The following is a 27,991-nucleotide window of genomic DNA, read 5'->3' on the forward strand; positions in this document are numbered from 1 at the left end:
ATCATATCATCGCACACACACAAACACACATACACACACACACTTGGGTAGATCAACATCATAGCGTACGAATGAAAAAGCAAAAAGCAAACTAAAGAATATAATAAGAAGTTACGGAATATAGAGAAAGGCAGGATAAAAAAAAGCCATAGAAAAAATAAAAAAAAGGTCGTAGGTGTAGGGTCCAATGGGGAGTTGAGTTTGTCTGTGATTATGATTACAAAGACTAGGATAAGATTTAAAAAATTTACAAGCATGTGAATTTTCCATGATGGAGAGGAGAGACATCAGTTGGCTGTTTGAGCGGCAAAATAACAACCAGCAGAAAGTCAGATGGAATAAAAAGGGAATTTAAAATAAATGGGAAGAGAATAGATAGCAGTTAAATGTGATGAGGGAAACGCGGAGCAAAAAAGTGTGGGGTAACGGGGGAGAAAAGGGGGGAGAGACTAATGACGTAGGTTTGCTAGAAAACAGACTGTTTCAGCGTGCATCATAGACCAAAGCCATCGTGATGATCTAACACTATGAAAAACTGTATAAAAAACACCATATAGCATTGGAGCGAAGTCTAAGATTGGATCAGCAGAGGAAGAAGCGAGTCTGGTTGTTGAAGGGCAAATAGGGACGGATTATTGGGCTGAGGACTGCGTGGATTGGCCGATCGAAACGTGTCATTCGTCAGCTCTGTTAAGCATTTTTGTTTTGGAGATGGTAAATGATGAAGAAGCTATTAGCGTTTGCTGGTCTCAAGAGTGAGAAGAAAACTAATGAAATGATACGCGGTCGGTGAGAAGGAGAGGGCCCGAGTTGCGGCGGCGGTCATCATGGTGGTGGTAAGCAACTTTAGATTTAAATGAAAAGGAAAAATATACGCGGTATGGGCGGGAGAGAGTGAGATTATTTTGGCCACCCCTACGGAAAAGCGCCAGTTCGTCGCACTCTCACGCTCACGGGTTCGCTCGTTCTCTTTTAAATGTTTACCGCTGGTGCACTATACCAGACTATACATTTGCTGGTACCGATCTTTGGTGGAAAACCCATGCCACCGAAAAACGAAACCCTCGAAACTGTACAATACATTTTACTAATGTAGATAGATAGAACCTAGAGCCCTAAATAGTAAGTGGGGATAGACTTTCCGTTCGACCTTCTTTCAGAATTCGTGCGGGTGTTTTGTACGAACGATAGACATAGACGACGTCGCTCATGTACCGACTCTGTGTGCGTATACTTGGGTGCGTGCGTGAAAAAAAACGCGTGTGTTGTGTCTATTTCCCTCCCCCTCTTACTGAAAATTCTTACTATAGGTACTACTATTAGTAATACATACATACATCTACACATATATGTTTTTGGTCTTTTTCTAATGCACTTTTAAAAGTAATACTGGCTATCTCACTTGTGTTTTGTAGATTGCCATCCCCAAAAAATAACTCACGCGCAATGTCCCAGCCCTCTCTCTTTTAACATTTCCTCAATGTGGCATTTAAGTTTTAGACGTTATTCGCGTTAGTAGTCTATTTCTCTTGGTATTTTGTGTTGTAAGTTGTAACACACATGTCTAACGCGAGTTAGCTTGACAAAAAATATATATATATGTATATGTTAATAAAAAATACGGTGCACCGGTGATAGATATTTACTAATAATTAAATGTGTTCTTATTATTTTATTAATTATTTTAAATTATATTGTTTAGCTAATTTATATATATTTGTGTGTGTTAATTAGCGGTGCTTATAACATTGTTTACGTTTTTTATAACTTTTTATTATTTTATTTTTATTTTATGTAATAATTGTAAAATAACTTATTATTATTATCCACTTCCTGGTTTGTTCGCGCACTTGTTTGCTTGTTTTTAATCGCAACTGACGTCATCCTCAGTGTTTGGACCTTGAAATTTTTGGCTCGTGGAATTACGCATCGGGGACTTGCGGTTGGCATTGAATTATCACGTGAGTATAAAATACGCTTCTGCGCACAATAAAAACTAAGAATTTTGCGGCATATTAAACTTATTAATACCCAATATTTAATCAATAGTTTATATAATCTAATTATTAATTTTACTTTTTTTAACTTTTTTAACTTAATCATTTTTAAGATTAAAATTTTAAAAGCTTATCTTAATGATTAATGCTAATATTCTTGATAGTACTCGGCGTTAATAAGTTTTTATTTGATGTTAATTGTTAATGTCATTAAGCGTATCGCCAAATAATGGCCTTGATGACTCATCAATGTACTTGAAAATAAAATTTAATGATCAATAGTTAATAATTTTTCGATGCATCATGTCGCTCCTATCTATCCAAAGTCCATTCAGCTAATTAACTAATTAGTGCTTTCAGCTTATCGATATTTTAAAATTTTTTTATTTTTTTTTTGTTCAATCTAGAAGTCCCACTTTGCGGTAGCAATAATTTACAATGGGCACCTCGGAGCAGCATTACTGTCTAAGATGGAACAATCATCATGCAAACATGATAACGGTATTCCAAGAATTATATCAAAATGGAGCACTGACTGATGTAACCATTGGACTTTCGGATGGTTTATTGGTTGAATGTCACAAGCTAGTACTCGCTGCCTGTTCCTCATATTTTCGTAAAATACTACAAAATTTAAACCGACCACGTGCATTGATACTCGTTAATGTCAAATACTATCAGATGAAAGCGATACTTGAGTATATGTACCATGGCGAAGTCAGTGTCACTACTGAAGAACTCCCGGCACTGCTTGAAATAGCTAATTATTTGAAAATAAAAGGCCTGACTGATGTGCCAGAGTTTCCTGATTCATCTTCACGGTCGTCTTCGCCATGTGCGCAAACACGACAGTCGCAAACGCAATCTCAGTCACATTCGCAACAACAACAGCAGCAACAGCAACAACATCAACAACCGCAACATCAAAACAATAATCATCAGCAACGTCGCTCACGTCGTGATCAAGTCAGTCCGGTATCGCCATCACCGGCAATAACCACCAGTTGTATGAACTATTTGGCTGCTAATTCTGATAATATTGGCAATGGAAATGGTAATAATGGGATTGGTAGTGATCATACGTCACCGCCACATTCAACCAGTTCACCATACTACAACAATTATCGTAAATCACCAGCTCGTGCTCACAGCGAATCACGTTTTCCGACAGCCTCCGGATGGAATTTACCGTTTGCTGGATCACACTTTGCATCGTCTCTCCATCAAGGGTCATCGATGTCTGCCCACCATGCGTCTCTGCTTGCTGCTCACTACGAGAACGATCTAAATACCCGTAAGAACAAATTACCAAATTATATGATGGGTCGTGATACACCTATACTAAGAACTGTTCTTGGACAAGGTAACGCTGATAGTTCCCAAGGAGCCGTACCACTTATTCACGCTGACAATCAAGAGTACCGTAGTCCCAGCAATCATTCGGCCAATGATAACACGGACAGCAGACGCAACAGCATGAGTCTTTCGCAAGGACGCAGCCCCTATGACACTGTCGTCAATGATAGCGAAAAAAAATTGTCACCACGTAAATATTTTTTTATTTAACAATCTATATAAATTTTAATTATTATTTTTTTTTTTTTATTTAATGATTTATTGTCTGTTGGTAAATAGGCATGCGTTCAACCACTGAACCAAATCGTGAATGGAAACGTTATAAGCAGTACACTAAAGAAGATATAGCGTCAGCTATTGAAGCTGTGAGAAATGGTATGAGTGCACTCCAAGCTTCGCGTAAATTTCACGTACCATCGCGCACACTTTACGATAAAGTCAAAAAATTAGGTATCGCAAACACACGATCAATGCGCCGTAGTAGTAATAATAGCGGAGCCAGTTTTCCGTATGGTATTGGTGGTAATGTTAACGGTAGTATTTATGCATCGATGTCTGACAATGACTACGATAATAACACCGGTGTTTTTGAGAGCCCGAGTGCTATTATTGAAGCAGCTTATGCCAAGAGTAGAGACAATTCAAACGATCGTGATTCGGCAATGGAAATATCCCGAGTTACCCCGACTCCGACTCCAAGTCCTAGTCCGAATCGATCGATTCAAAGCGCTGGTCATAATCAGCCACAAGAAGTTGATCTAGAAGATCAAGTTGAAGACTTGTCAATGAGTAGTAGAAAGTCTGATGTACGTGTAATAGTATCACCTGTTATCAAAGAAGAAAAACCTGACCCAGATAATTTTAATCACAAATGATTGTAATTAATTTTTTTTTCATGAAGAATAGACTATCTGACGCGGGTTTATTATTAAAGAAAAAAAGCTTCGGCTTTCACTGAATAATTTTATCATCGTTAATTCCGTGATAAGACTGAGACCGCGTGCATACTTGTAATTTTAGAGACTGAGAAATATCTATCACCGTATCCTATTTCTTTTTTTTTTTTAATTATTATTTTTATTTTTATTATTATTAAAAATTTTTTTTTCTTAAAGAAAAAAAAGCTCATAAATAATATCTCAGATCTAATTAATATCTTATATGTTTTTTCTTACGACTGAGCTTTAACTATTTAACGCATGTTAACGTTAAAAAAAAATAATTAAAGAAGAAAGATTATATTTATAAATAATGTTTATACATTATTAGTGTACTAGATCATGTTATTGTGATTAATTATTGAACGTACTCTAGAGAAGATTATTTACTTTATTATGAAGTATACATTAAATGAGGATTCAAATATATGAGAAAGAGTATAAAAATTAATCGCGTGAATGAAGATTTTATTAGAAGAAAATTTGTATTTTGTTACAAAACTATTTTTTTTTTTTAATCAACGGCTTGATATTCGAGTACAATTAAATGTGGAATATTACTTTGGTAATGGAAAGTATAAAAAAAAAATGATAATAATTCAGATAATTATAAGTACAGCATGAAATGCTAAATAATTAAAAGACAATTATACTAAAATGAGAAAAAGATTATTGAGCAAAATTGTAGCTATAAAAAATTTTTTTATCAACACTTACGTAAAAATAGAAAGAAAAAAATACTATCGTTAATGACTGAGTATAAGTGTTAATTTTTTTAATTTTTTTTTTGTTATTAAAGAAATACAAATTTAGAATAATTATTCGTTATCGTGAATTTAAAAAGTATACAGACAAAAAGTATTTTTTGGCGCAAAAAATTTTTACGCGCCCGTAGAAAATTTTTTTATTATAAATAAAAAAAAAAAATTCTAGATCAGGAAAAAAATTTTTTGGATCGAAAAAAAATTTTTTTGGATCAAGAAAAAAATTCTTGTGCTAAGAAATTTTTTTTTAGTCTTAAGAAAATTTTTATCTTCAATTTATAATGCAAAATATTTTTTGTGCCAAGAAATTCTTTTTTTTTTTTGGTGTAAATAATAAATAGAAATTGATAATAAGAATAAAAAAAAAAAAAAAAAAAAAAAGTAAATGACTAAATCACAGTTTTGGCTGGGATAGGTTGCAATAATGACTATATATAATTCGCTCAAAGCATATCCACCGTATAGGATATCAATATGGGACCAATCTACCTCAAATAATTGTACAACGAACATAAGTTCATTTCCTACATATAAGACTGATATATATATCCGCCTTACATATTTACATTAATTTAAAAAACACAGTTTCTAATTGCTCTTCTATTATATTACAAAACTCAAATTTATTTCATGTCCTAAAATGATATCTTCGAAAAATATCTTATTACCTTAAGGATTATTAAAAAATTTTTTTTTATTATTATTTTATTATGACACACATGTGCTATATAAATATATAAATAAAAGTATATGAGTATATATAAATATATATATAAAGTTTTAAAAATTAAAAGAGATAATAGATTAACGTAAAAATAAATGTAGTTATATTGATGAATAATTAAATTTATAAACACATATATATATATATATATATATATATATATATATATATATGTTGCACTTATATGTACCAAGTAGAAATATTTTTAACGACACGCATTATTATGTTTTAAATAAGTTGCAAAAAAAATCGAGTGTAATATTTCGTAATAATTTGAGACAAATTATTGCAATTAATTATTATTATTAAAAAAAAAAAAATTGTATCATTTTCGCACTTAGTATTTTATAATAATTTTTTAAAAAAATTATTCACTTAATATTAGTACGATATACCTCATAAATAATTGTTAATACTAGAATATAGTATATAATTAAGTTACAATTGTGTATTCTATATACACATACATATGTATGTATTAAAGTACAAAGAGTGCCTTGTTGCATTATCGCAGTTACCGTCAACTACCTCAAAAAGTTTTTATTTAGTTATTGTATTGTACAACAGTTACCCGAAGCAGAGATTTTTTCTCTGCTATTACACGGATAGAAAATTATGGCAACTTATAGTACATTTATGAAATATCGATCCATAAGGTTATGGTAATAATTACTAGGAATGGTCTATGCCCATAATTTTTGGGAAAAGTTTCCATAACTATGAGAACAATTCCTATTATTGGTAATAGTTCCTATATTGTGTGGTAATTATTACCGTACTCATGAAAATAGTTCCCATATTATTATGGAAATCGTTCCTATATTATTATGGTGAACGTTACCATAAATCATGGTAATGATTCTCATAATGTATAGGAATCATTACCATATGCAAAAGTTCCCATAGAATTCACTCAAACGGGTTAAAAAAACGCATGGAAACCAATACAAGTTTATTGGTTTCTATGCGTTTTTGACCAATATGAGAGAATTCTATGGAAACTTTTGGATAGTAACCATAATATGTCGCAATAATTACTGTGACATGTAGAAATTTTTTATATTATGGTAACCATTACGATATATTGATAATATATTGTAATCATTACCATAAAATATGGTAATGGTTGCTATAATATATGATAGTAGTTACTGTCATATTACGGTAATTATTACCACAATATATGGCAACGGTTATGATAATAGTATGGGAACGATTAATATAATGTTATAGGAATGAAAACTATATAGATGGTAATGGTTACTGTCATGTATGTTAACTATTACCATATTATACATTAATCATAACCATAACATATGGTAATGATTGCTACAATATTATAGTAATAATTATCATAATACACGGCAATGATGACTGTAAAGTTACAGTAATTATTACCATAGTATATGGTACCATATATTATAGTAATCATTACTGGAATATTGTAGTAATGATGACTGTAACATTATAGTTATTATTACCACAGAATATGGTAATCATTACTGTAATATTACAGTAATATTTATCACAATGCATGGTAATGATTACTGTAATATTATAGTAATAATTATCATAACTCATGGTAATGATTACTGTAATATTATAGTAATAATTATCATAACTCATGGTAATGATAACTGTAATATTATAGTAATAATTATCATAATACATGGTAATGATTACTGTAATAATTATCATAATGAATGGTAATGGTTACTGTAATATTACGGTTATTATTACCCTAATATACGGTAACGGTTACGAAAATAGTATGGGAACGATCACCATAATTTTATAGAACTATCCCATATCGTATAGAAATGAAAACTATACCGATGGTAATGATTACCACAATTTGTATAGATCCTATTCTTATAATAGATATTTTCAAAACAAACTGTTACCATACGATATGGGAACTACTCCCACAATGTACTGTAATCGTTACCATAAATTTCTCTCCGTGTATAAAATACAATGCGATTACTGTGCAGTTGTTATAATTATAAATAATAATTATTATTGTTGTAAAATATAAATAATTAACATCACAAAAAAAATCAAATTTTTATACTGCAGTAAATAATCGTCATTGTATTTACCTCAAATTAATGTAATATTATTATATATAATAACGTCAGATGCCTTAACAACTAACGTTGTATTAATTACTAAGACTGATTTTTCATTTTACTAATGTTGCAAGTGTATTAATAACAATCAATTTATATAAGTCGAATTTGTTCCTTTATAATTGTACGACGTTAATGCACCCGTACTCGTGTACGAGCACATAAATTTATTATTTTTAAAAATAAAACAAGAAAAAACCATCAATGTGCAGACATTTGTTCTAAAATAAAAATCACGTGCATTTAATTAAATCTATATATTTGTTACTCAATAAATTTAAAAATATTCTGTAATAAAATTTTATCTCGTTTATTATTATTGTTTTTTTTTTTTTTTTGTTCTTTTTAATTTTAATTACTAAGTACTGTATTATAAAATTTTTAATAACAGTTATATCTTTTAAATTACATTATAATCTTATAAATTTGTCGGACAAAAAGTATAACATCAGCAAGCACAGGATAACGAGGCATTGGAGAATTGCCCGTCGGCATTTAAAGATTCGATACAGCGAACCGGTGATCAGACTCTTTTACTCTACTTTTTATCTTCTACCTCAACCCCATCAGTTTTGTCGGAGCATCCTATAACTACACTACATACTGACTAGTATCATCCTTCTCTGTACTCTGTGTTTTAAACTCTCAACACTACACTGACATCGGCACGCGAATAGGGAGAATAATTATGAGCTTGCGCACAACCAACATTTAACGGGGGTAATAGAAGCTGAGCCCAGTTGTGAAGCTCCGAATGAAAGCTCAGTTTGAATCCTACGTACTTGTTAAAATCTCATACAATTGTGCAATTGCTTGTGCACTTTGTACTTGACAAGTTAGTGCGTCATACTATAAATATATACATATATATATTGTATTTATCACCGTAAATCTCAGGAGAACCAAATGTCAAAAGTTATTGACATATAAAATCACACGAGTCAATTGAATATAAAGTATTGTCGTAAAAAAAAAAAATATATATATATATATATATATATTTATAGGTATATGTGCTTCCTATACTTGAAGTGAATTTTCAACCCGGCAAGTATGATATATTTTTACTGGTGACAAACCGGATTATCCTGGGACATATAACAGACGTGTGCTCCTGCACCCGACACCGCCTATCATCCTGATGCTAAGGCATGCGCTCTAAAAATAACGAGATTGATGTATTACGGAGCGCAGGTACTAATTTTAATATTATATACTCACGGTATTTTATTACATGTATATATATTTATAAAAAAATAAATTACCTGTAGGTTCCAAGCTTAGTGTTGCTATGGTTGACGGTGGCTTTTTTCTGTCAAAATATAACAGCAGACGCAATAAGTTCGACGACCACGGAAAGTTTTTTGTGCCCGTCGGGATGCATATGTCTCTCCTCCAAACAGGTGAGATATCAAGCTTGCAATTTATGTTAAATAAATCATAATATTTTGCTAATTAATTGTTAATTTAAATCAGGTACTTTGCAACACCGGTGGATTAAAGGAAATTCCCACGTACCTTAATCAAGGAATCGAAGACTTATCATTGTCAAAAAATGATTTTTCAGTAATTGAATCAGACGCATTCAAAGGCTTGCGTTACTTGCGTAAGCTGAGTTTGGACAGTAATAATATAACGGTAATTAAACCGTTCGCCTTTCGTGGATTGACGACGTTGACTGATCTGTCAATCCAATACACACCTCTGAGTTACATTGGACAATATTCCTTTGCGACATTACACAACGTCACCCTTATTCTGCTTGCGCACAACAGAATAAAGTACATTGAAGAATTTTCATTTGCCGGAACTAGTAACATTAAGTTGATATTGTTAACAAATAATCCGATAGTTACAATACAGAGTAAAGCGTTTTCAGGTCTGAATAACGTCGAACGTCTCATATTCCCGTCAGGAATAAGAACAATCGAACCCGATGCATTCAACGGACTGTCGAATGTCGGCCTGTTGAAGTTAACTTTCATGGATTTGACTAGTCTATTACCATTCACATTTCGTGGTCTAAGTCATGTTCAATTACTAAACATACAGGAAAGTGATCTCGGTACAATTAAACCGGATGCATTTACTGACTCAGATCACATTGATAATTTATATATACTTAATAATAAAATAGACTTTATTGAAGAGCTTAAACTGACGAGTGATAATGCCATTGGGGTATTGAGGTTTCAAGGCAATCACGTGTTGCGTGCGCCGAGAGCTAAAGACACTTGGCTGAATGTACATTCAATTTCAGCTCAGAGCAATTACTTTTCTTGCGACTGTCTTATTCATGAATTATTCGACAGTGATTTTACAAACGGCTCCGTCCATGAGTTTCGTAAAAATAATTACTGCATATCACCGATGGAGTACAATGGCAGTCCGATGAGTGAAATTGATTTTGATCTGATAGCCAGGTGTCATGATAAAGTACTGCAAGATAATCTTGGCTCGAGTGCTCCATCTTTCATGCGACATTTTATAATTATCGTACTTTCCATCTTCTACGCCATCCAATAAATCGCTTTGCTTGATAACACCTACAATTTATCATCAATCATCATCGTTGTCATTAAAATTAAGTTTTCATTATATATAATATATATTTGGATACATTTATAGTCTATTTATCTAATAATTATATTTGAATATTGTTTTTTCGTACACTGTAAAAAATTTTTCGACTCGGTGTAGTGTAAATGACTCGGTATAGAAACTTTTCTGTGAAAATTACTCCAAATATCGGGTTCAATTTACCTGGTGGGAATTAAAAATTTTTACACCGTCAAGCGTGTAAATGTGGAATTTGGGTTACTTTACGTTTAACGGGGAAACGGGTCTGAGATACAAAAAACAGAGCATATTTTTGTGATTTTTTTTTTCAGAGTACTTTCGTTATTAAAATTCTTAAAATTCGTGACATTAGTAAGCATCATTCCAAGAATATTCTGCTAAATTTTCATAAAAAAATATTGAAAATTAAGCCGATGGTAGTGGGGAGAGACGAGTCACCTTAAAAAAAAAAGTCTCCATGGCGTAGGCAGGATAACTTATGATTGCCTCATCTGAAATAAAAAAACCAAAAAGATTTCTTTAGTACATAAGTTTATCTTGGATTTTTTTTTTCAATAGCTACTTTATTTTTTAATCAAACAAAAGGAGTAATTTTTGGCAAAAATCAGAGTTTTTTTTATTTGAGCTTTACCAAAAATTCAAAAATGAATATTTTGTTTATCCCTTCGTTCAAATCCAAGATAAACTTATGCACTAAGGAAATCTTTTTGGTTTTTTGATTTCAGGTGAGGCAGTCATGGGTTATCCTGCCTACGGCCCGCACTGAAAAAGTATATATCCATATATATTCGGGCAAATCTGAATATTTGCCGCGTATATGAGACATATATTCAATTTTGCCCGTATAGATTCCGGATAAATACTTTTTTCGTACGGGGACATGGAGACTTTTTTTTTAAGTGACTCAGTTCTCCCCACTACCACTGCCTTATTTTTCAATATTTTTTACAGTGCATCTATTGCTCATTAACTAAAATGATAGTAACACGCAAGGGTGTAAAAAAAGTAGATTACACCATTGAAATAACACGCATGGATAATTTACACCGATGATTTTTTACACCATTATTTCAAACTACATGACCGTGTAAAGTTTTCGGGAGCTATTTTTACACAAAAATTTTTGACAGTGTATGATTATAAATTTTTAATTGATTTAGCGATACTATAATAATAATTTTGTTAATTAAAATGAGTGACTTTAAAATTAATCATGTTAATAATTTTTGACATTAGAAATTTTTAGATTATTTATATTTAAATTTATTGTTAAAAATGGATATATATATATATATTATATATATTTTAAGTCTAGTCAATGTGTAAAAAAATAATTAAAATTGTAAAGTAACTCATTTTAATAAATGTTGACTGTAAAGAAATTAAAAAAAATTATTTCTTCCAAGTATTGCTAATTCAATAACTGTAATAATTAAATTTAGAGCTACAAAGATAATTTTTTTTCATGTAATTTAAATATACAATGGCTTTAATTTAATGTAATATTATAAATATAAAGTAGAGGCTCGTGCTTTTTTGCGTAAGAGAAAATAATATAAAAAATTGTATTATAATCATGAGGATGGTCTAGAGGTACACATCAATATGCTTAGCTTTGCATTTGTATCTAAAGAACATTTTCATAATAGTTAAATCGAGGACCACAACTCTTTTTACAAAAAACAAAAAAGTCTAAATAAATAAATAAAATATATATAAAGTATTAAAAATGCTCGATTTCTCTTAAGAGATGCTACACAGTAAAAATTTATTCGTATTTGTGCAAAGAAAAGAGTCTGTGTTACTATTTACTCAGTGTTACTGTACTAACAAATGTTAACACTTAAAGTTTATACAAAATTTTTTTACTGTGTAGATTGACGCTCATGCGACAATTTTGTTACATGTAGTTATATAAATAAATGAATAAAACAATTAAAATTAACAACAGTTGTTGTAATCTGTTTTGTTTTATTTAATTATTATGAAAAAATTTCTTCAATCCATATTTTTTTATAGAAATAATTAAATTTCGTATCATTGGAAAGGTCTTGATTTAAATTTGTATATTTTCATTCAATACCGAAGTAGAGATTGTTAAATTAAAGTTAATGCAATTAAATTCGATACTGTTTTAAAGTTAATTTTGTTAACTTGCTATGAAAATTTAAAATTTTCAAAAAAAGGCAAATTATTGGTTTCGGTCCGAATTTTCGAAAATCGAGTTTTCATCAGATGTCGAGGTTTTGAGGTCCTAGTTTTGGACACGAAAAATTCATATAAAAGAATTTGTAAAATACGCAATGACATAACGCGTGCCAAATGCCAAAAAGGCGTATTACAGCAGTTAGATAGGGTTTCATGCCAAAAGGGCGTATTAAATAAAAATTAGGATTTCTCGAAATTTCGAAAAACAGTCTTCACAATTGTCCGGAGAAGGTGTGTATGAAAACAAATTTTGAAAAAGTCAACATTTTCGATGGTAGTAACTTTAATTTTTCATCATATTGGACAGTCCAATGTAATTAAAATAATCATTGACTTTAATTTTTAATCAACTAGGAAATTTCCAAATAATTAATAATTATAAGCTAGAGATTAAAAGTTTAAAATTCGTTCCTATATTCAACGCCACGCGGAGCGTATGGTGGAGAGCTAGTATTTGAGACATACGCCTTTTTGGGTTTGGAAATTTTTTTTCATTTTTAGGCTTAGAACAGGTTTACAAAACGATTGGCACCAAAAAAAAATTATACGCCCTTTTGGCATTTGGCTCACGATAATTTATTTTTGTATTATTGTGTGTTCCCGCACGAAAAATTTATATCCCGGCAAAATAGTATATATCCGACTTATATATTTAGTATTATCGTAAGTATATGCTATTTTGCTCTTATATATTCCCGGATATATCTTCTTCCGCGTGTGTATGAAGATACTTTTATCACATTATTACAATGCAAGTTTTATTTTATGCTTTTCCATTAATTTAAATGCAGTATTAAATGTCCAAAAATACCGTAGTGGCCACAAATGCTACTTCTACCCTAAATAAGGCTCAAATATTGTTCCTAGAAGTCATAAAAAATTATGAGTGTGAATGTAGCAGACATGAGACAAATTATAAATTTTACATAAATATATAAATTAATTACACATGAGTGCGAATGTAGCAGACATAAGACAAATTTACAATTATTAATTAATAGAGTGAATAAGTGATAAAATAAAATTTAAAAAAATGCGTATTTAAGAAATTTAAAAATTAATAAGTGCATTTTTTAAAAATATTATTTTTTTAATTATTTACTCTACTTATTTATAATTTTAAATTTGTTTGATGTCTGCTACATTTACACTCATTAATTACATGCAATAATGAAATTTAAAAAAATGCGCGTACTGATTTTTCAAATATTTAAGTACGCATTTTTAAATTTTTATTCTACTTGTATTTTATTTGTTAATTCAAAACTTTCAAAAATTGACAATTGTCAGCTACATTCACACTCATTAAAAAATTTATCTCCTTTTTCCTGTGTTAAAAAAGTCATTTCAAGTGACAAGTTCACATGACATGATAATCTATATTATTAAGAAAATAAGGAAAATTTTGTTCCCGCCATATCTATATGATAGAATTAGTTAATGTTATTGAAATTGGTATCATTAGATGGGTCTTGACTTATTGAATTTGTGCCTTTTCATAGTTTAAACTCTTTTTAATTGCCAAGTATTGAGATAAATAGATTTATCTATATCATTCGAATTACATTTAAATTACACGTAAAAAAAAGACGATCGTATTTATTTTCTTTAAATAAATTAATACTTTAATTATTCTGTCACTAAATATGACTGAATGTCACTGAATATGTAGCTATATTATTTATATCGCGTTACTTATTCCAAAATGACAGATTTTTATGCTCCCTTTTGATTTTAGGAAGCTTCTCAAAGCCAAAAAAGTGTGCATAGAAAAAAAAAGGATTCATTGACACAAAAAATCTTTACTCGCCTAAAGACAATTTTTGTATTTACTTCATAATGCATAAAATTTCTTGGTGCAAATTAAAATTTTTTGCGGCAAGAAATCCTTTTTTCTGCGTATTCTATAAATGTAGTAGTGATATTTGGGCAGTCACGTAGTGACTGCAGGTTGCTCGTTATTGGTAATTAATTTTGTTCCGTTTGTGTTAAATCTTCTCAGCAGACATTTTTTCGGTGACATTTCTGATTGTTCTTTCAACATTTTGGTGTCTATCGATAGCTCCGATTATATCCAAATCTGATTAAATTCGATTGAAATATTTAAATCAGATTCAATCCCAAAATAATAATTTTTTCCGATCGTTTTTCCTTTTGAATAGAATTACAGTCAAATAATTCAAATTACATTTTAAAAATAAAATTTGATACTTGCGCAGTCGCAAATCTTCTGCAGTCTGCACCTGCTGGTTTATTTATTATTAAAAAAATAAATAATAAATATACATGATATATATGCATGACATTTATTTGTAATTTATTCCCGCGCAACAGCGACATCTACACAGATGACTTGTACCGAAGGCTTTCTCTCTTTTTTTATTATTACTTTCTCTTTTTCTCTCTAGACGTCAGTGACAACAGCTGACACTAGAACCTCACTTTCCATATTTTAATAATTATTTTATCTACACAATAATGTTTATTATTTTTAATTAAAGTGTTCAATAATTTACTTGATATATACCCAATAGTTATTATTATATTAATATAATTAAAATGGGTAATCAATTAGTAGGTATTGCACCAAGTCAAATATTTCCTGTTGAACATTATTTGACAGATCACAGTGACCTATTGTTTGACATTAAGTAAGTACTTATTATATGTGTACTTATCTTTTAAAATATTTTTCATTTCAATGATTAATTGATTAATTAATTTAATTATTTAAATAGTTTAGGCAGCACGAGATTTTTCAAAGTTGCACGAGCAAGAAGTCAAGAAGGTTTGATTGTTGTCAAAGTATTTGTTATTCATGACCCGACACTTCCTCTGTCAACTTACAATGATAAATTAGAAGAAATAAGATCAAAGCTTGCGTCAGCTGTCAATTGTTTGCCCTTTCAAAGAACTATAGTTGGTACTATTAAATTAAAATCATATTGTTACGCATTTATGTTTATTAATTAGTCTTCTTCTTTTTTTATTTCTTTAAAAATAATTTAGCTGACAGAGAAAGCTGGATTTATTATGAGAGAGTACGTCAAGTATTCGCTGTATGACAGAATTAGCACGAGACCTTTTTTGTCGAATATCGAAAAAAAATGGATTACATTTCAAGTTCTCTATGCACTTCATCAAGCTCACAAGGTAAAAAAATATTATTTTTAATGAGACCAGCATCGAAAGTTTCAGTGGCTCTACGGCCAGTCGAAAGAAGATGATTTCAGTCCAATGCCGCGAATTAATATTAGCGTATGCGTGAATTGCGAATGACCAGTCGGCGGCAGAAACATTTCTTCACCACACCGGCGCCGAAAGTTTAAATTCCTGCCCTGTTTAGAGGGAAGAAAGTCGTTCTTTTCTTTCATGAGAAAACGAATGATAAAAATTAGCGCATACGCCATTCTTTCCACAAACAGAGGCAAAAATTTAAACTTTCAAGTACAGATCTGGTGAAAAATAGTTTACACACCACGGAGGAAGGTCGGACGTCCCAACCCGAGTGTTTGCTACCGGGCAATTATACACGCGGGTTGGAATGTCCTACTTTCCTCCCTAGGTGTGTAATATACTAGTGTTTCGTCCCTTGGAAAGAAACAAATAACGTCTCTGTCCGCTGACTGAAGACATTCCAGGGTGGCCACGACCCGGGAATATCGGGAATTATAAGGAAATTTAATGCAACCGAGAAATATCATGGAAATGTCAGGGAATTTCGAAAATTAACTGGGAATTAAATTGTAACAGTTCAAAATTTTTTTTCTCACCTCCGGGCGGAAAGCGTCAACTTTCGTCCCGCTGTGCAAAACGAAGTTGCCGCTTTCCGCCTCCGTCGAGGAGAAAAATAGTATACACTCCTCGGGAAGTAAATAAGAAAGCCTCAGACCACATGTTTGTTGACCTCGGCTTCGCCTCGGCCAACAATTACATGTGATCTGAGACATTTCTTACTTTACTTCCCTAGGTGTGTAATATACTATTAATTTTCGATTATACACTAGTTATAAAAATTAAGGGATAATAAAAAAATTTCGAATTTTAAAGTGATTTTCAACAGATTGTAACTTGAAGGAAAATGGTCATACGACAAAAACAAAGAAAGCAAATTGTAGCTTCAAGTGTCTAGTTTTCTGATCTGGTCTTTCAATTTTTTTATTATGCACGGTTCCGGAGTAATCCTAAGAAAACTATCGAAAAAGAAATTTACCAAATTTTTGCTCGTCTTAAAAACGGTCTTCGAGCTTCAATAAATTTTTTTCGATAATTATGATTAATTTTTTATTGCTTCGGAACCGTGCATAAGAAAAAAATTTAAAGACCCAGATCAAAAAACTAGACACTTGAAGCTACAGTTTGACGATTTGTTTTTTTTGTACGACCATTTTCCTTCGAGTTACAAACTGTTGAAAATTACTAAAAAATTTGAAATTTTTTTAATATCCCTTAATTTTTGTAATCAGTGTATTTTGAATTTATTTAAATTATAGAATTTCTTATTAAATATTTTAACTTATACATTTTTAACATCGAATAATCAAAAGTAGGCAATAGTAATTTATTTTATTGCCATTTTTTATGGTTTCTCGCATGATTTAATTATCAAATTTAATTATTAAAAATGAAAATATAATAAAAACTTTGAATATCTAAATGATACGAATAAAATTTCTAAATCAGGGAAAAATGTGAAAAAATTTACTGGAAAACCGGGAAATATCAGGGAATTTTGAAATCATTTCTCTATGGCCATCCTACATTCGCAATTCAAACTCTGATACTTGTCATTTGTTTAATCTCAATTTTATTTACCTCAATAACAGTTCTGACTTTGTGATTAAGTTTTATAAAAATTACTGTGAATATTAAATAGTATGTATAGTCTCTGCTTAGTCATAAATTACAAATGACAATTTACGCTTACGCTAATAGTTGATCTCACCATTGGTCTCAAATAAACTTGTTTCTGACTGGCTGCTGACACTGAAACTTTAAGTTCCAATGCAGGTAATCATGAAAAATATTTTGTGTAACTCAGGATGAAACACGATTTCAAACTGCGGGTGTGTCAGCCTTCACCCTGGTCTGAAATCGTTTTGTTTCATCCCTTGTCACACAATACACCATTTATTTATATTCAGACTTAATAAAATTTCTTTAAAATGGAATTACAGTTTGGAGTCTGTCATGGTGATATAAAACTAGAAAATATTATGATAACAAGTTGGAACTGGGTTTTATTAACAGACTTTGCAAGTTTTAAGCCTACATATTTACCGGAAGACAACCCAGCAGATTTTTCTTATTTCTTCGACACATCAAGAAGAAGGTAATTAAAGCAACTCAACTAATTGCTTATTCAAATTAAATATTTTCTTTTACTCAATTACAGAACATGTTACATCGCACCCGAACGTTTTGTCAAAACTTTATCATCAGAATTAACCAGTACACTATTACTACCAGAGCAGGAATTAAAAACAGGTGACTTGCATCCAACTATGGACATATTTTCCGCAGGCTGTGCTTTGACTGAACTCTACAATGAAGGACACCCGCCATTTGATTTTTCTCAGTTATTAGCCTACAGAAACAGCGAATACTCCGCAAGTAAACATCTTGACAAAATAGATGATTCGGGTATACGTGAGTTGTTAGCCTCGATGTTGGAAAAAAATCCATCAAATAGAAAGAGCGCCGAGATTTATTTATCTCAAGCTCGCGGAAAAATATTCCCCGAGTATTTTTATTCATTTTTACAATCTTACATGCTGATATTTTCAGCGGCACCGATAATGTCACCCGATGAAAAAATAAATCGTTTGAAAAAAGACATCGGTAATATAATAAATATATTTAAGAGTGAAGAAGAGATCGTGTCGAGTCGTAAGAACAGTAATAATGACACTGATAAAAACGATTGTATTCAAAAAAGTATTAACGGAAGTAATATTGAGCTAAGCCGCGAAGATTCCGCGGAACCAAGCGAAGAAAACACGATCATTGAAGGCGACAGTGACCAGAGTTTCGACAAAAGTGAAATAAATAATGACATTAAGTTGTCAAAAGCTAATGACGTTGATAATAAAAAAGTCGAGCAGGATCATGTGGAAGAATCAGTCGGACAGTCGGAAAAAGATGAGACTGTGACTAATGCTGAAGAATTTAAATTAAAATCGGACAGACTTGAAGGACTGATTATCATAACTCAGCTCGTGACGTCTTGTATCCGCGGACTGCATCACTCGCAATCAAAATTACAGAGTCTGGAAATACTTCTAGAGTTGGCGGAAAATACATCAGACGAAACGATTCTAGACCGGATACTACCGTACATTTTTCATCTCGTCCATGATCCAGCGCCGCGTGTGCGGGTCTCGGCGATTCATACGCTTACAAAGTGTCTGTATCTAGTTAAATCAATACCGCCGACAGACATCAACATCTTTCCGGAGTACATTCTTCCGGGATTAGCCCATGTGACTCAAGACGAAGCGGTGATTGTAAGAGCAGCATACGCTGAAAATATTGCTCACTTGGCGCACATTGCGCTGCGTTATCTAGAGAATGCTCATTTAATAAACCTGGGTAATAAAGAAGGGCCTAAGCCAAGTTATGACAGTGAACTACAGACATTGCATGAAATGGTACAGCAGTCAGTGTCAATGTTGTTGACGGACTCGTCGAATCTGGTTAAGCAGACGTTGATGGAAAGTGGTATCAATAAACTGTGCGTGTTTTTTGGTAAACAAAAAGCCAATGACGTATTGTTAAGTCATGTGATAACTTTCCTCAATGATAAGGAAGACAAACAATTACGTGGATCTTTTTTCGAGTGCATTGTCGGCGTGGCGGCTTACGTTGGCTGGCACAGCAGTCCAATACTGATGCCCCTTCTCCAACAAGGACTCACAGATCCTGAGGAATTCGTCACTAGAAAGGCGATAAATGCAATGGCGACACTCACCGAACTCGGCCTACTCCATAAGTCCGCCTTGTATCAATTGCTAGCAGAAACTGTTGTCTTTCTGGTTCATCCGAACTTGTGGATAAGACACGCGACTGTCGGATTAATTTCAGCCGCTGCACGGACATTGAATTTAGTCGACGTGCAGTGCAAAGTACAAACTATGATCCAGCCTTATCTCAAACATTCTCTTATACAGATCGAAAAGGAAGTGCTCGTTCTTGAAGCTTTGATACCAAGCATACCAAGAGTTGTCTATGACTCTGTCATAAAGTACCAGGATGTCGAAGAATTATTTCGCGCGTTCGAAGAACGCAAGTCTGCTCGTTCCAAAGCGATAACTGGTAGCGTGCCGCAGTATAGTGAAACCTCAGTATCATTGCGTAATTTATTCCGGCGACTCAGTTCTGAATCAATGACTGAGACTGTTGAGGATCAATTACTTGCAATGAAATCTCACTTAATTAAAATAAATAAGTATCGTATTTCTGCTGATAGCAAACAGAATGCGATGAAATCTGCCACTGAAGGCAAATTAGAATTAAACGCAATAAAAGACACGATACGTCATCATGTTGTCGTACTTTATTCTGATACTAAAAATGATATCGGAGTTACGAGTTACAAGAAATTTGATCGGCGAACCTCCGACAGTACTACGAATTACACGACAATGAATCAAGAATGGAGGACAATGTTTGCAGCTCAAGATACGAATAATTCTGTTGGTAAAATAACTGATTTGACTAATAGCGGAAGTAGTCCATCACCGACGATCCACAGCGGCGATATTCATCTATCACCGCAGCACAGTTTGACTGACATTAATAGTATGAATGATCATTCGTTGCACGAACGTTCGTATATACAGTACCGTTGCGCTCCATGTCGATTAGAATTACGACAGCTGACGTGTCGTAAACAAGAGCAGCATGCGGCGGCACTGAGAGCACAGCATTGGGCAGACAATATGGCCTGGCATGCTGGTACCAGATTATTATCAAGTAATTGGCGGCCAAGAGGTGTACCGGTGGCTTATCTGCATGAGCATCGAGCTGCAGTAAATAGATTAGTTTCGATTCCCGACTCTGGTTTGTTTGCCAGCAGTGCAGCTGATGGATGCATCAGAGTTTGGGACGCCAGCAAGATGGAGGGTAAAAATCTTGCCAATAGATCACGACAAACTTATGTACATCGCGGTGGTCCGCTGGTGGGATTGGCCGTTTGTGACCAGGGCCAATCGCTTGCGAGTTCTGCTAGTCAATCGGGATCAGTATTTGTCTTGAGGCTTGACGCGGGTACGAGTAAAATGACCGTACTGTCTTCTAAACAATTGGACGTGACAAATGAAGGCTGTGCTGTTGATCTTCAGTATCTAGATTCTGGTTCTCAGTCAGTACTCGTTTACGCAACACTCTACGGTTCGTTAATAGGCTGGGATTTACGGTGTCCCGGAACAGCTTGGAGACTTGAGAACGATCTAAAACACGGTGTGATAACTTCTTTCTGCGTAAATAATTATCAGCAGTGGCTGGCACTCGGCACGAGTTCCGGCGCTCACATCTGCTGGGATCTCAGGTTTCAGTTACCAATCAGTAACATAAAACATCCGACTGGTGCACGTGTTAGAAAGGTTATTACCCATCCGACTGAACAGTCGTGGATTATTTCCGCTGTCCAAGGTAATAATGAAATTTCAATGTGGAATTTAGAGACTGGATTCCGTCAGATGGTACTCTGGGCCTCGAGCGCGCCGCCTTTGAGTCATTCTCAAGAAGGTCACAGTATCTGTGGAATGTACGCGGGTTCTACTGACAGATCGGGCTTCCTATTGGCAGGTGGAACGGACATGAGATTGAGATATTGGGACTTGAATACACCGAATGAATCTTACGTGGCTTTACCAGCTGCCAGCGATACCATAACGCCAAACTCTTTGGCTTACGAGCAGCGATTAATTGACGGTACGAATGTCGTACAGGAAGTACTCGCGGCAACAGGACCTATATCGTCCGCCGGCGCACGTGTGAGATCCTCTGACGAAGGGGTTGCGCCACCACTCGAAGCACCAAATCCTGGTCATCATGACACCATTTCCGCGGTGGCAATGTCCAACACGTGCATCCTCACTGGCAGTACTGACGGATTGATACAAGTCTGGAAGTGACTTCCGATATTGTTTTCATCCTCATCATCAATGTCATTAAATAATTATCGTTTTTTCTTTTTCTTTTTTTTTTATATATATATAAATCATTACAAAACTGACTGTAAATCTCCTGTGACCTAGATACTCCGGTAAGATTTAAATAAATTATTTTTGTACATACGTAAGAGCGAGTTTGAGAATGAGTGAACTAAACAATTAAAAATTTTATGATCCTGAAGTTAACAGACAGTTAAAAATTTTCAGATTTTTTTTTCAAATTTTCTATTACGAAAAAATACAAAAAAAAATATGCACGTGTAGAAAATTAAAAAAGCTATGGGTGGAATTTTTTTTTATTATTTATCGTTTTAAAAAAAATCCAAAAATTATTAGACGGCGGCAACAGACAGTTAAGAATTTTTGGATTTATTTTTCTTTAAAAAATCAATTACAAAAAAATAAAAAAAATATGCGCATGTAGAAAATTAAAAAAGCTATAAGTGGAATTTTTTTAAATATTTTTTTTTATAATTTATCGTTTTAAAAAAAATCCAAAAATTATTAGACGTCAGCTAACTTCAGTATCATAAAATTTAAACAAATATGAGTGATCTTATATATAAATATATAAATAAAATATTAAAATTATAAAACAATTGTCTTTATTAGCGCGATAGATCTAACATATATATAAATATTATATGTACGTTTACAAAAGAACAATGCGAATGTACACGTTAACTTTATATACATTTAAAAAAAGAAACAATAACATTCACATCGCGGTTTCGTTCGAGTCATTACATTTACAAAAAAGAAATTCTTTTATTTTAATTAAAATTTGTTTGTACAATAAAAATAATAATATTTTGAACAAGTAATTTATCACAATATATATATATATATTAATAATTGTTATTTATATTATTATTATTATTTAATTGGTTATTTTATTTAAATAATGATGAACCCGGTATGAACTTTCACCAGGGACAAGCGGCATAAGGCACTTGTCCAGGAAATGCAAAGCCAACTGGATTTATTGTTCTGCAGACTTCCTTCCATCGTTCCTTACCGCCGCCTTTGCTCTTTCGTTTGGGTTCATAATTATTTGGGAGTGAAGACCGGTAACCAGCAAACAAACGTTCGAACAGCGGGACTGCTGACCCACATGCTAGCAGAAACATCAGTACCAGGATCACCTTCATTTTTCTAACTATCGATAATCTATTTACCTAAAGAACAAATAGAAATTTAATTAAATATATTAAGGGTATTCTCGACAGTGTCCCCACTTTTTTAAAATTTTCAATGACTCAACTATCAGCGTATCAAAATTTAATCAATTAGAGATAAAGATTTAAAAAAAAATTACTTACAGTTGCTGTCAATTAAAGTTAAAGAAAATTTGGAAAATAAATTTCAATAAAATATTTTGTCAATTTTATAATTCGAATTTTCAAATTTTGTAGGCGAAAATTTATTCAAGAAATTTTTTTTAACTCCTAATTGATTACAACTGTGAGTAATATTTTTCTGAGGCCGTTCTCAGACGCTCGGCTGCCCAATTTCAAAACACAGTAACTGACAAGTAAAATTTTTGAATCATATCTACAAGACTCTACTAGAACTAAAAATACTAAAAAATCGAGTTTTAAAAATTTGTCCCTTACCGCGTTTTGAAATTGGGCAGCCGCACTGTCCTCCACTTTTTAAAACTTTCCAATGACTGTCAGCGTATAGAATTTAATCAATTAATTGGGAAAATAAATTTCCGTAAAATCATCTTGTCAATTTTTCAATTAAAATTTTCCTATTTTCTAGGCTCAAATTTATTCAACGAATTTTTTTTAACTCCCGATTAATATCAACTGCAAGTAATTTTTTTAAATTCCATATCCCAGCGAAATTGTCCTTTTTTCAATTAAACTTTCAATTTCTTAGTCAATTAACAAAATTTTAATGCACTTATGACGAGTCATTAAAAATTTAAAAAAAGTGGGGGCACTGTCTTAGAATGCCCTTAATTAATCAAACGTTTGTTAACATTATTAATTAAAAATATATTAAATTAAATAGTAATTGAATTCTTACTGAAATTGTCTGTCGTAGGAGGGTCTGGTATCTAATAATGACAATTTCTTATGGATACTCTTTTTATACTTAAAGTTTCAGCCCTACCACCCGTTAAATTCACGAGACTCGAATTGAACAATCCCGCGGATAAAATAAAATACATATATATCTATATATATAAATAAATAAACTACACGAAAGAGTCGCGTGAATCCCCTAGTGTCCTTGGAGTACTAATGGAATATTTGAATGTGATATCGTAGTAACTTTAAATAATAAAATCTACAAATAATTCATGAATTTTTAAAAATTACAATTGCGACTTAGCCGGAAAATATTTATCAGGACGTTTTCTGTAATCACATCACGAAATTAGTGACGTGTTCATATTTATCAGAATCCTTTTTATCCTTTTTAATTAACATACCTACGTCATAGGTTTTGACTTTGTTTTTTACGTACCGATGTACACATACGTCCATAAACTTGTCAATTATCACTTCCGTAGATTTATAAATTAATTATAAACACGGTTGTAATTGTCAAGGTCAACGAGATATTAATTTCATAATAATTTACCTTTCCCGCCCTTCAAAATTTTTAAATTTCAAATGCAAATTTATTCATATAAATCACAAGTTCAATAACTGTTTACTCAAAACTTAATTATAAAATTATAGTTAGATTTAATTTCGGTCAGGGTCACTTACAACGTAGCTAAAGATAATCAATCAAGGGCTTGTAATCTATATTATTAAGAGAACAAGGAAACTTTTGTTCCAATCACATTTAAATTATATAAATTATTAGTTAATGTTATTAGATTTGGTATCATCGTAAAGGTCTTGACCTGAATTATGCCTTTTAAAAGTTTAAACTATTTTTTAATTGCCAAGTATCGGGACAATTAAATTTATCGATATCATTTGAAATATACTTAAATTACGCGGGAAAAAATATCATCGGATTTATTTTCATTAAATAGATCAATATTTGAATTATTATGAATTTTTTCGTATCAATGACAGACAGGAGAGCTTTGGCAAACCCTCAAAATTTAATCAGTTTTTTATGGTTTATCGCACACTAAAAAACCGGAAGTGATTACGGATTTTATTTCAATCCAAATTTATTCTATCGTTCGTGTTTCGGCGTTTTTGCAAAAAATCACTTTCGCCAACGGAGTAAATATGGAGTTTGTCTTTTCATCGGAGTGATTACGGATTTTATTTCAATCTGAATTCACTCCGTCGTTCGGAATTTCTACGAAAATTCATTTTGCATACGAAGTAAACAGGGAATTTGTTTTTCTAGCGAAGTGATTTTGAAGTCTGGATTTTATTTGAATCCGCATTTACTCGATTCGGAGTTTTAATATTAAAATAAACTCCCCTTCGGAGTAAATTTCACTTCGAAGGGATTAAATAAATAAAATCATCCGCTTGATTCACTCCGGATTTAATCTGCGTTCACCAAAATTTTTTAGTGTACTTAAGATATTTTAGAAAATAAATATATCAGACGACTACTAAAAAAAAATTTGACCGTCATAAATTTTTTTTAAAAATCCCATAATTACAAAATTATCGACGTCAGTAAGTTTGCAAATTAATGACAAGATTTGTTTTATTAAGCTTCAATGATAATTAAAATAAAAAAATATCTGAGATTTTATTGTCAAGGATTTAATTAACAATTAAATTTAATAAATTTGGTAGTGATACTCGTCATATGGTGACTGCGGGCTTCTTGCATATATTATTGTTATTATAAATTACGAGCTATTAATTTTTATTATCAGTATATAAATTTATTCTTACCAAAGTCTTTTTTGTAAAATATAAAATACGCAGGCGATAAAAAATATAAAGGCCAATGCTAGTAATGCTTTATCTGTTATTTCTCTTCTCCCGTATTTCCCTAAAAGTTTTCCTGATAATATAATTGCTTGTTGCTGTTGCTCCAATTCGTTTTTCGTTCCATTAACTTTGTCTGATGAAATTACTGCAACATTTAAAAAAAAAATACATAAATAAATAAATAAATAAACGACTTTCATTAAATGGATCAAGATCAATCAATATATGAATTATTAATATAAATATTAAATTACACAGAGTGTCCAAAGTATCAGCACTTCTTTGGCTCGTTTCGGCCAGCGTTCTTGAAATACTCATCAGTCTATCAGTAGCAAGACTCGCAGTATCAGCGAGACCTCTTTTATCTCGTCTTTTTCGTAACATTCTTTGCTGTTCCTCTGACGTGTTCATCAATTCGTCTTTTGACATTTTATCAATAACACAAGCGCCAACGATATTTGCTTTTTTGAAAGCCGCCAAGGCGAACACTAACTGACTTTTACGTTTTTCAACTTCTGACATCAGCTCTGCTTTTTTTTTAATATTTATTTCAGTCTCTGCTAATTGTACTAATTTTTCGATGCTGTTACGTAGCTCGGATATTTTTGTTCTTCCTTCGGCATTCAATTCGTTCAATAATTCTAGTGGTCCAGTGCATTGTTGAATATCCTAAATTGAAAAAAAAAAAGTCAATTATGATCCTTATGTTAGAAGACAATTAACAATTTTCGGATTCTTTTTTCTAATGCATCAGTTACAAAAAAAAAAAAAATAAAAAAATAATAAAATGCATGTGTAGAAAATTTAAAAAGCTATAGGTGCAATTTTTTTTTTTTATATTTGACGTATATAAAAAAATCCAAAGCTCTGATTAAAAATTTCGATTAAAAATAATTTAATTTGATTGAAATTTAGTCAGATTTTTATCAAATTCAATCGGAAACGAAAATTAAATTGGAATTGGTCGGAAGTGTTCCAAGCATTTGATTGAAATTTAGTTGAATTTAATTGGAAAAATATATTTATTATTTTTCAACTAAATTCGATTTAAATTTTATGATCTTGAGGATGGCAGACAATTGAAAATTTTCCAAGTTTTTTTCAACAATTTAATTTAAATAAAAAAAAAAAAATAAAATAAAAATTTGCACATGTACAAAATTTAAAAAACTCTAAGTGCAATTTTTTAAAATACATTTTTTTTAAATGTATCGTTTTTAAAAAAATTATTAGACGTCGACTAATTTTAGTATCATGATAAATTAGATACTGAAGTTAGCCGACGTCTAATAATTTTTGAATTTTTTCAAAAGCGATAAATTATAAAAAAAAAAATATTTGAAAAATTACATTTACAGCTTTTTGAATTTTCTACAAGTGCGTATTTTTTTTTTTTTATTTTTGTAATTAATTTACTTATAGAAAAAAAAATCCGAAAATTGTTAATTTGTCTGCTTCAAGATCACGATAAATTAAATTACTGAAGTTAGCAGACAATTTTCAATTTTTTTTTATAAAATTAAAAAAAACTAAAAATATGCACACGTAGAAAATTTTAAAAACTACAAGTGCAATTGTTAAAAATATTTTTTTCTTTTAATTTATCGTTTTTAAAAAAATTCAAAAATTATTAGACGTCGGCTAATCGCAGTATCATTAAAATTTTTCAATCAGATTCAATCGGAAAATAATAAATTTTTTTTTTTCGATTAACTTTTTGATTTCTGATTAATTTTCAATCGAATTCATTCGGAATTTTCCGGTTAGAATTTTCTAGTCAGAGTTTTCAATCAGGGAAATTATTAGACGTCGGCTAACTTGAATTCTTGCATTAACCTACAACTTATTTTTATAATGTTACTATTATTAAAATATATATATATATATATATATATATATATATATATATATATATATATATATATATATATATATATATATATATATATATATATATACCTGAATAATTGCTGTTACTTGAAGATGATTTTTAACTATTTCTTGACGTATCAGAACCAATGAATGATCTTCAGTGTTCATTATTTATAAATAATAACTCGTAACGGTAAAAATATCTTTCATTTAAAAATTCAAAAAATCACAGCAGTTTTTTGACAGTTGTTTAAATTTAATTATTTCTAAATAATTAACAATTAAAATTACATATATAAATACTGTCAATATATTTTTTTGCCAATGACAACTGGAAAATTTATGACACCGACTGTATATAAAATT

The 27,991-nt window shown here is 31.5% G+C and overlaps 4 protein-coding genes across 7 annotated transcripts; 3 read left to right on the plus strand and 1 right to left on the minus strand.

Moving 5' to 3' along the window:
• Positions 1 to 1,252: 1,252 nt before the first annotated feature.
• LOC130677516 (longitudinals lacking protein, isoforms H/M/V-like) lies at positions 1,253 to 5,130 on the plus strand. 2 transcript variants are annotated; one of them, XM_057484290.1, is made up of 4 exons: positions 1,253 to 1,961; positions 2,405 to 3,291; positions 3,361 to 3,543; positions 3,633 to 5,130. In XM_057484290.1, the coding sequence occupies exons 2-4, from the start codon at positions 2,436 to 2,438 to the stop codon at positions 4,226 to 4,228; spliced, it is 1,635 nt and encodes a 544-aa protein (XP_057340273.1). In that variant the 5' UTR covers positions 1,253 to 1,961; positions 2,405 to 2,435; the 3' UTR covers positions 4,229 to 5,130. The 2 variants fall into 2 exon arrangements, with proteins under 2 accessions (XP_057340273.1, XP_057340272.1); XM_057484289.1 differs by having other exon boundaries at positions 1,254 to 1,961; positions 2,405 to 3,543.
• Positions 5,131 to 8,969: 3,839 nt separating this feature from the next.
• Positions 8,970 to 12,434, plus strand: LOC130677540 (chondroadherin). Its single transcript, XM_057484331.1, has 3 exons — positions 8,970 to 9,105; positions 9,183 to 9,314; positions 9,388 to 12,434. The coding sequence occupies exons 1-3, from the start codon at positions 9,088 to 9,090 to the stop codon at positions 10,435 to 10,437; spliced, it is 1,200 nt and encodes a 399-aa protein (XP_057340314.1). The 5' UTR covers positions 8,970 to 9,087; the 3' UTR covers positions 10,438 to 12,434.
• Positions 12,435 to 15,108: 2,674 nt separating this feature from the next.
• Positions 15,109 to 24,162, plus strand: LOC130677137 (phosphoinositide 3-kinase regulatory subunit 4). Of its 2 annotated transcripts, XM_057483765.1 has the most exons (5): positions 15,109 to 15,350; positions 15,438 to 15,618; positions 15,709 to 15,852; positions 17,877 to 18,031; positions 18,095 to 24,162. In XM_057483765.1, exons 1-5 carry the CDS (start codon positions 15,259 to 15,261, stop codon positions 21,834 to 21,836), a joined length of 4,314 nt encoding a protein of 1,437 aa, XP_057339748.1. In that variant the 5' UTR covers positions 15,109 to 15,258; the 3' UTR covers positions 21,837 to 24,162. The 2 variants fall into 2 exon arrangements, with proteins under 2 accessions (XP_057339748.1, XP_057339749.1); XM_057483766.1 differs by lacking the exon at positions 15,109 to 15,350 and having other exon boundaries at positions 15,487 to 15,622.
• Positions 22,619 to 27,978, minus strand: LOC130677138 (vesicle transport protein SEC20). Of its 2 annotated transcripts, XM_057483768.1 has the most exons (4): positions 27,713 to 27,975; positions 26,008 to 26,422; positions 25,715 to 25,898; positions 22,619 to 23,053 (listed from the first exon to the last, which is right to left on the minus strand). In XM_057483768.1, exons 1-4 carry the CDS (start codon positions 27,791 to 27,793, stop codon positions 23,050 to 23,052), a joined length of 684 nt encoding a protein of 227 aa, XP_057339751.1. In that variant the 5' UTR covers positions 27,794 to 27,975; the 3' UTR covers positions 22,619 to 23,049. The 2 variants fall into 2 exon arrangements, with proteins under 2 accessions (XP_057339751.1, XP_057339752.1); XM_057483769.1 differs by lacking the exon at positions 22,619 to 23,053 and having other exon boundaries at positions 25,711 to 25,898; positions 27,713 to 27,978.
• Between the last annotated feature and the right edge of the window lie 13 nt (positions 27,979 to 27,991).

The sequence above is a fragment of the Microplitis mediator genome, chromosome 11 (genome assembly GCF_029852145.1).
Source record: "Microplitis mediator isolate UGA2020A chromosome 11, iyMicMedi2.1, whole genome shotgun sequence".
Lineage (NCBI taxonomy): Eukaryota > Metazoa > Arthropoda > Insecta > Hymenoptera > Braconidae > Microplitis > Microplitis mediator.

Coding starts and splice junctions, on each gene's coding strand:
- LOC130677516 (XM_057484289.1), top strand. CDS start 2,436: ATGGGCACCTCGGAGCAGCATTACTGTCTAAGATGGAACAATCATCAT. Junction 3,544..3,632: donor CGAAAAAAAATTGTCACCAC/GTAAATATTTTT, acceptor GTTGGTAAATAG/GCATGCGTTCAACCACTGAA.
- LOC130677540 (XM_057484331.1), top strand. Junction 9,315..9,387: donor TATGTCTCTCCTCCAAACAG/GTGAGATATCAA, acceptor AATTTAAATCAG/GTACTTTGCAACACCGGTGG.
- LOC130677137 (XM_057483765.1), top strand. CDS start 15,259: ATGGGTAATCAATTAGTAGGTATTGCACCAAGTCAAATATTTCCTGTT. Junction 15,351..15,437: donor GACCTATTGTTTGACATTAA/GTAAGTACTTAT, acceptor TTATTTAAATAG/TTTAGGCAGCACGAGATTTT. Junction 15,619..15,708: donor TGCCCTTTCAAAGAACTATA/GTTGGTACTATT, acceptor AAAATAATTTAG/CTGACAGAGAAAGCTGGATT.
- LOC130677138 (XM_057483768.1), bottom strand. CDS start 27,793: ATGAACACTGAAGATCATTCATTGGTTCTGATACGTCAAGAAATAGTT. Junction 26,423..27,712: donor AAGTAACAGCAATTATTCAG/GTATATATATAT, acceptor TTTTCAATTTAG/GATATTCAACAATGCACTGG. Junction 25,899..26,007: donor TGATACTTTGGACACTCTGT/GTAATTTAATAT, acceptor TAAATGTTGCAG/TAATTTCATCAGACAAAGTT.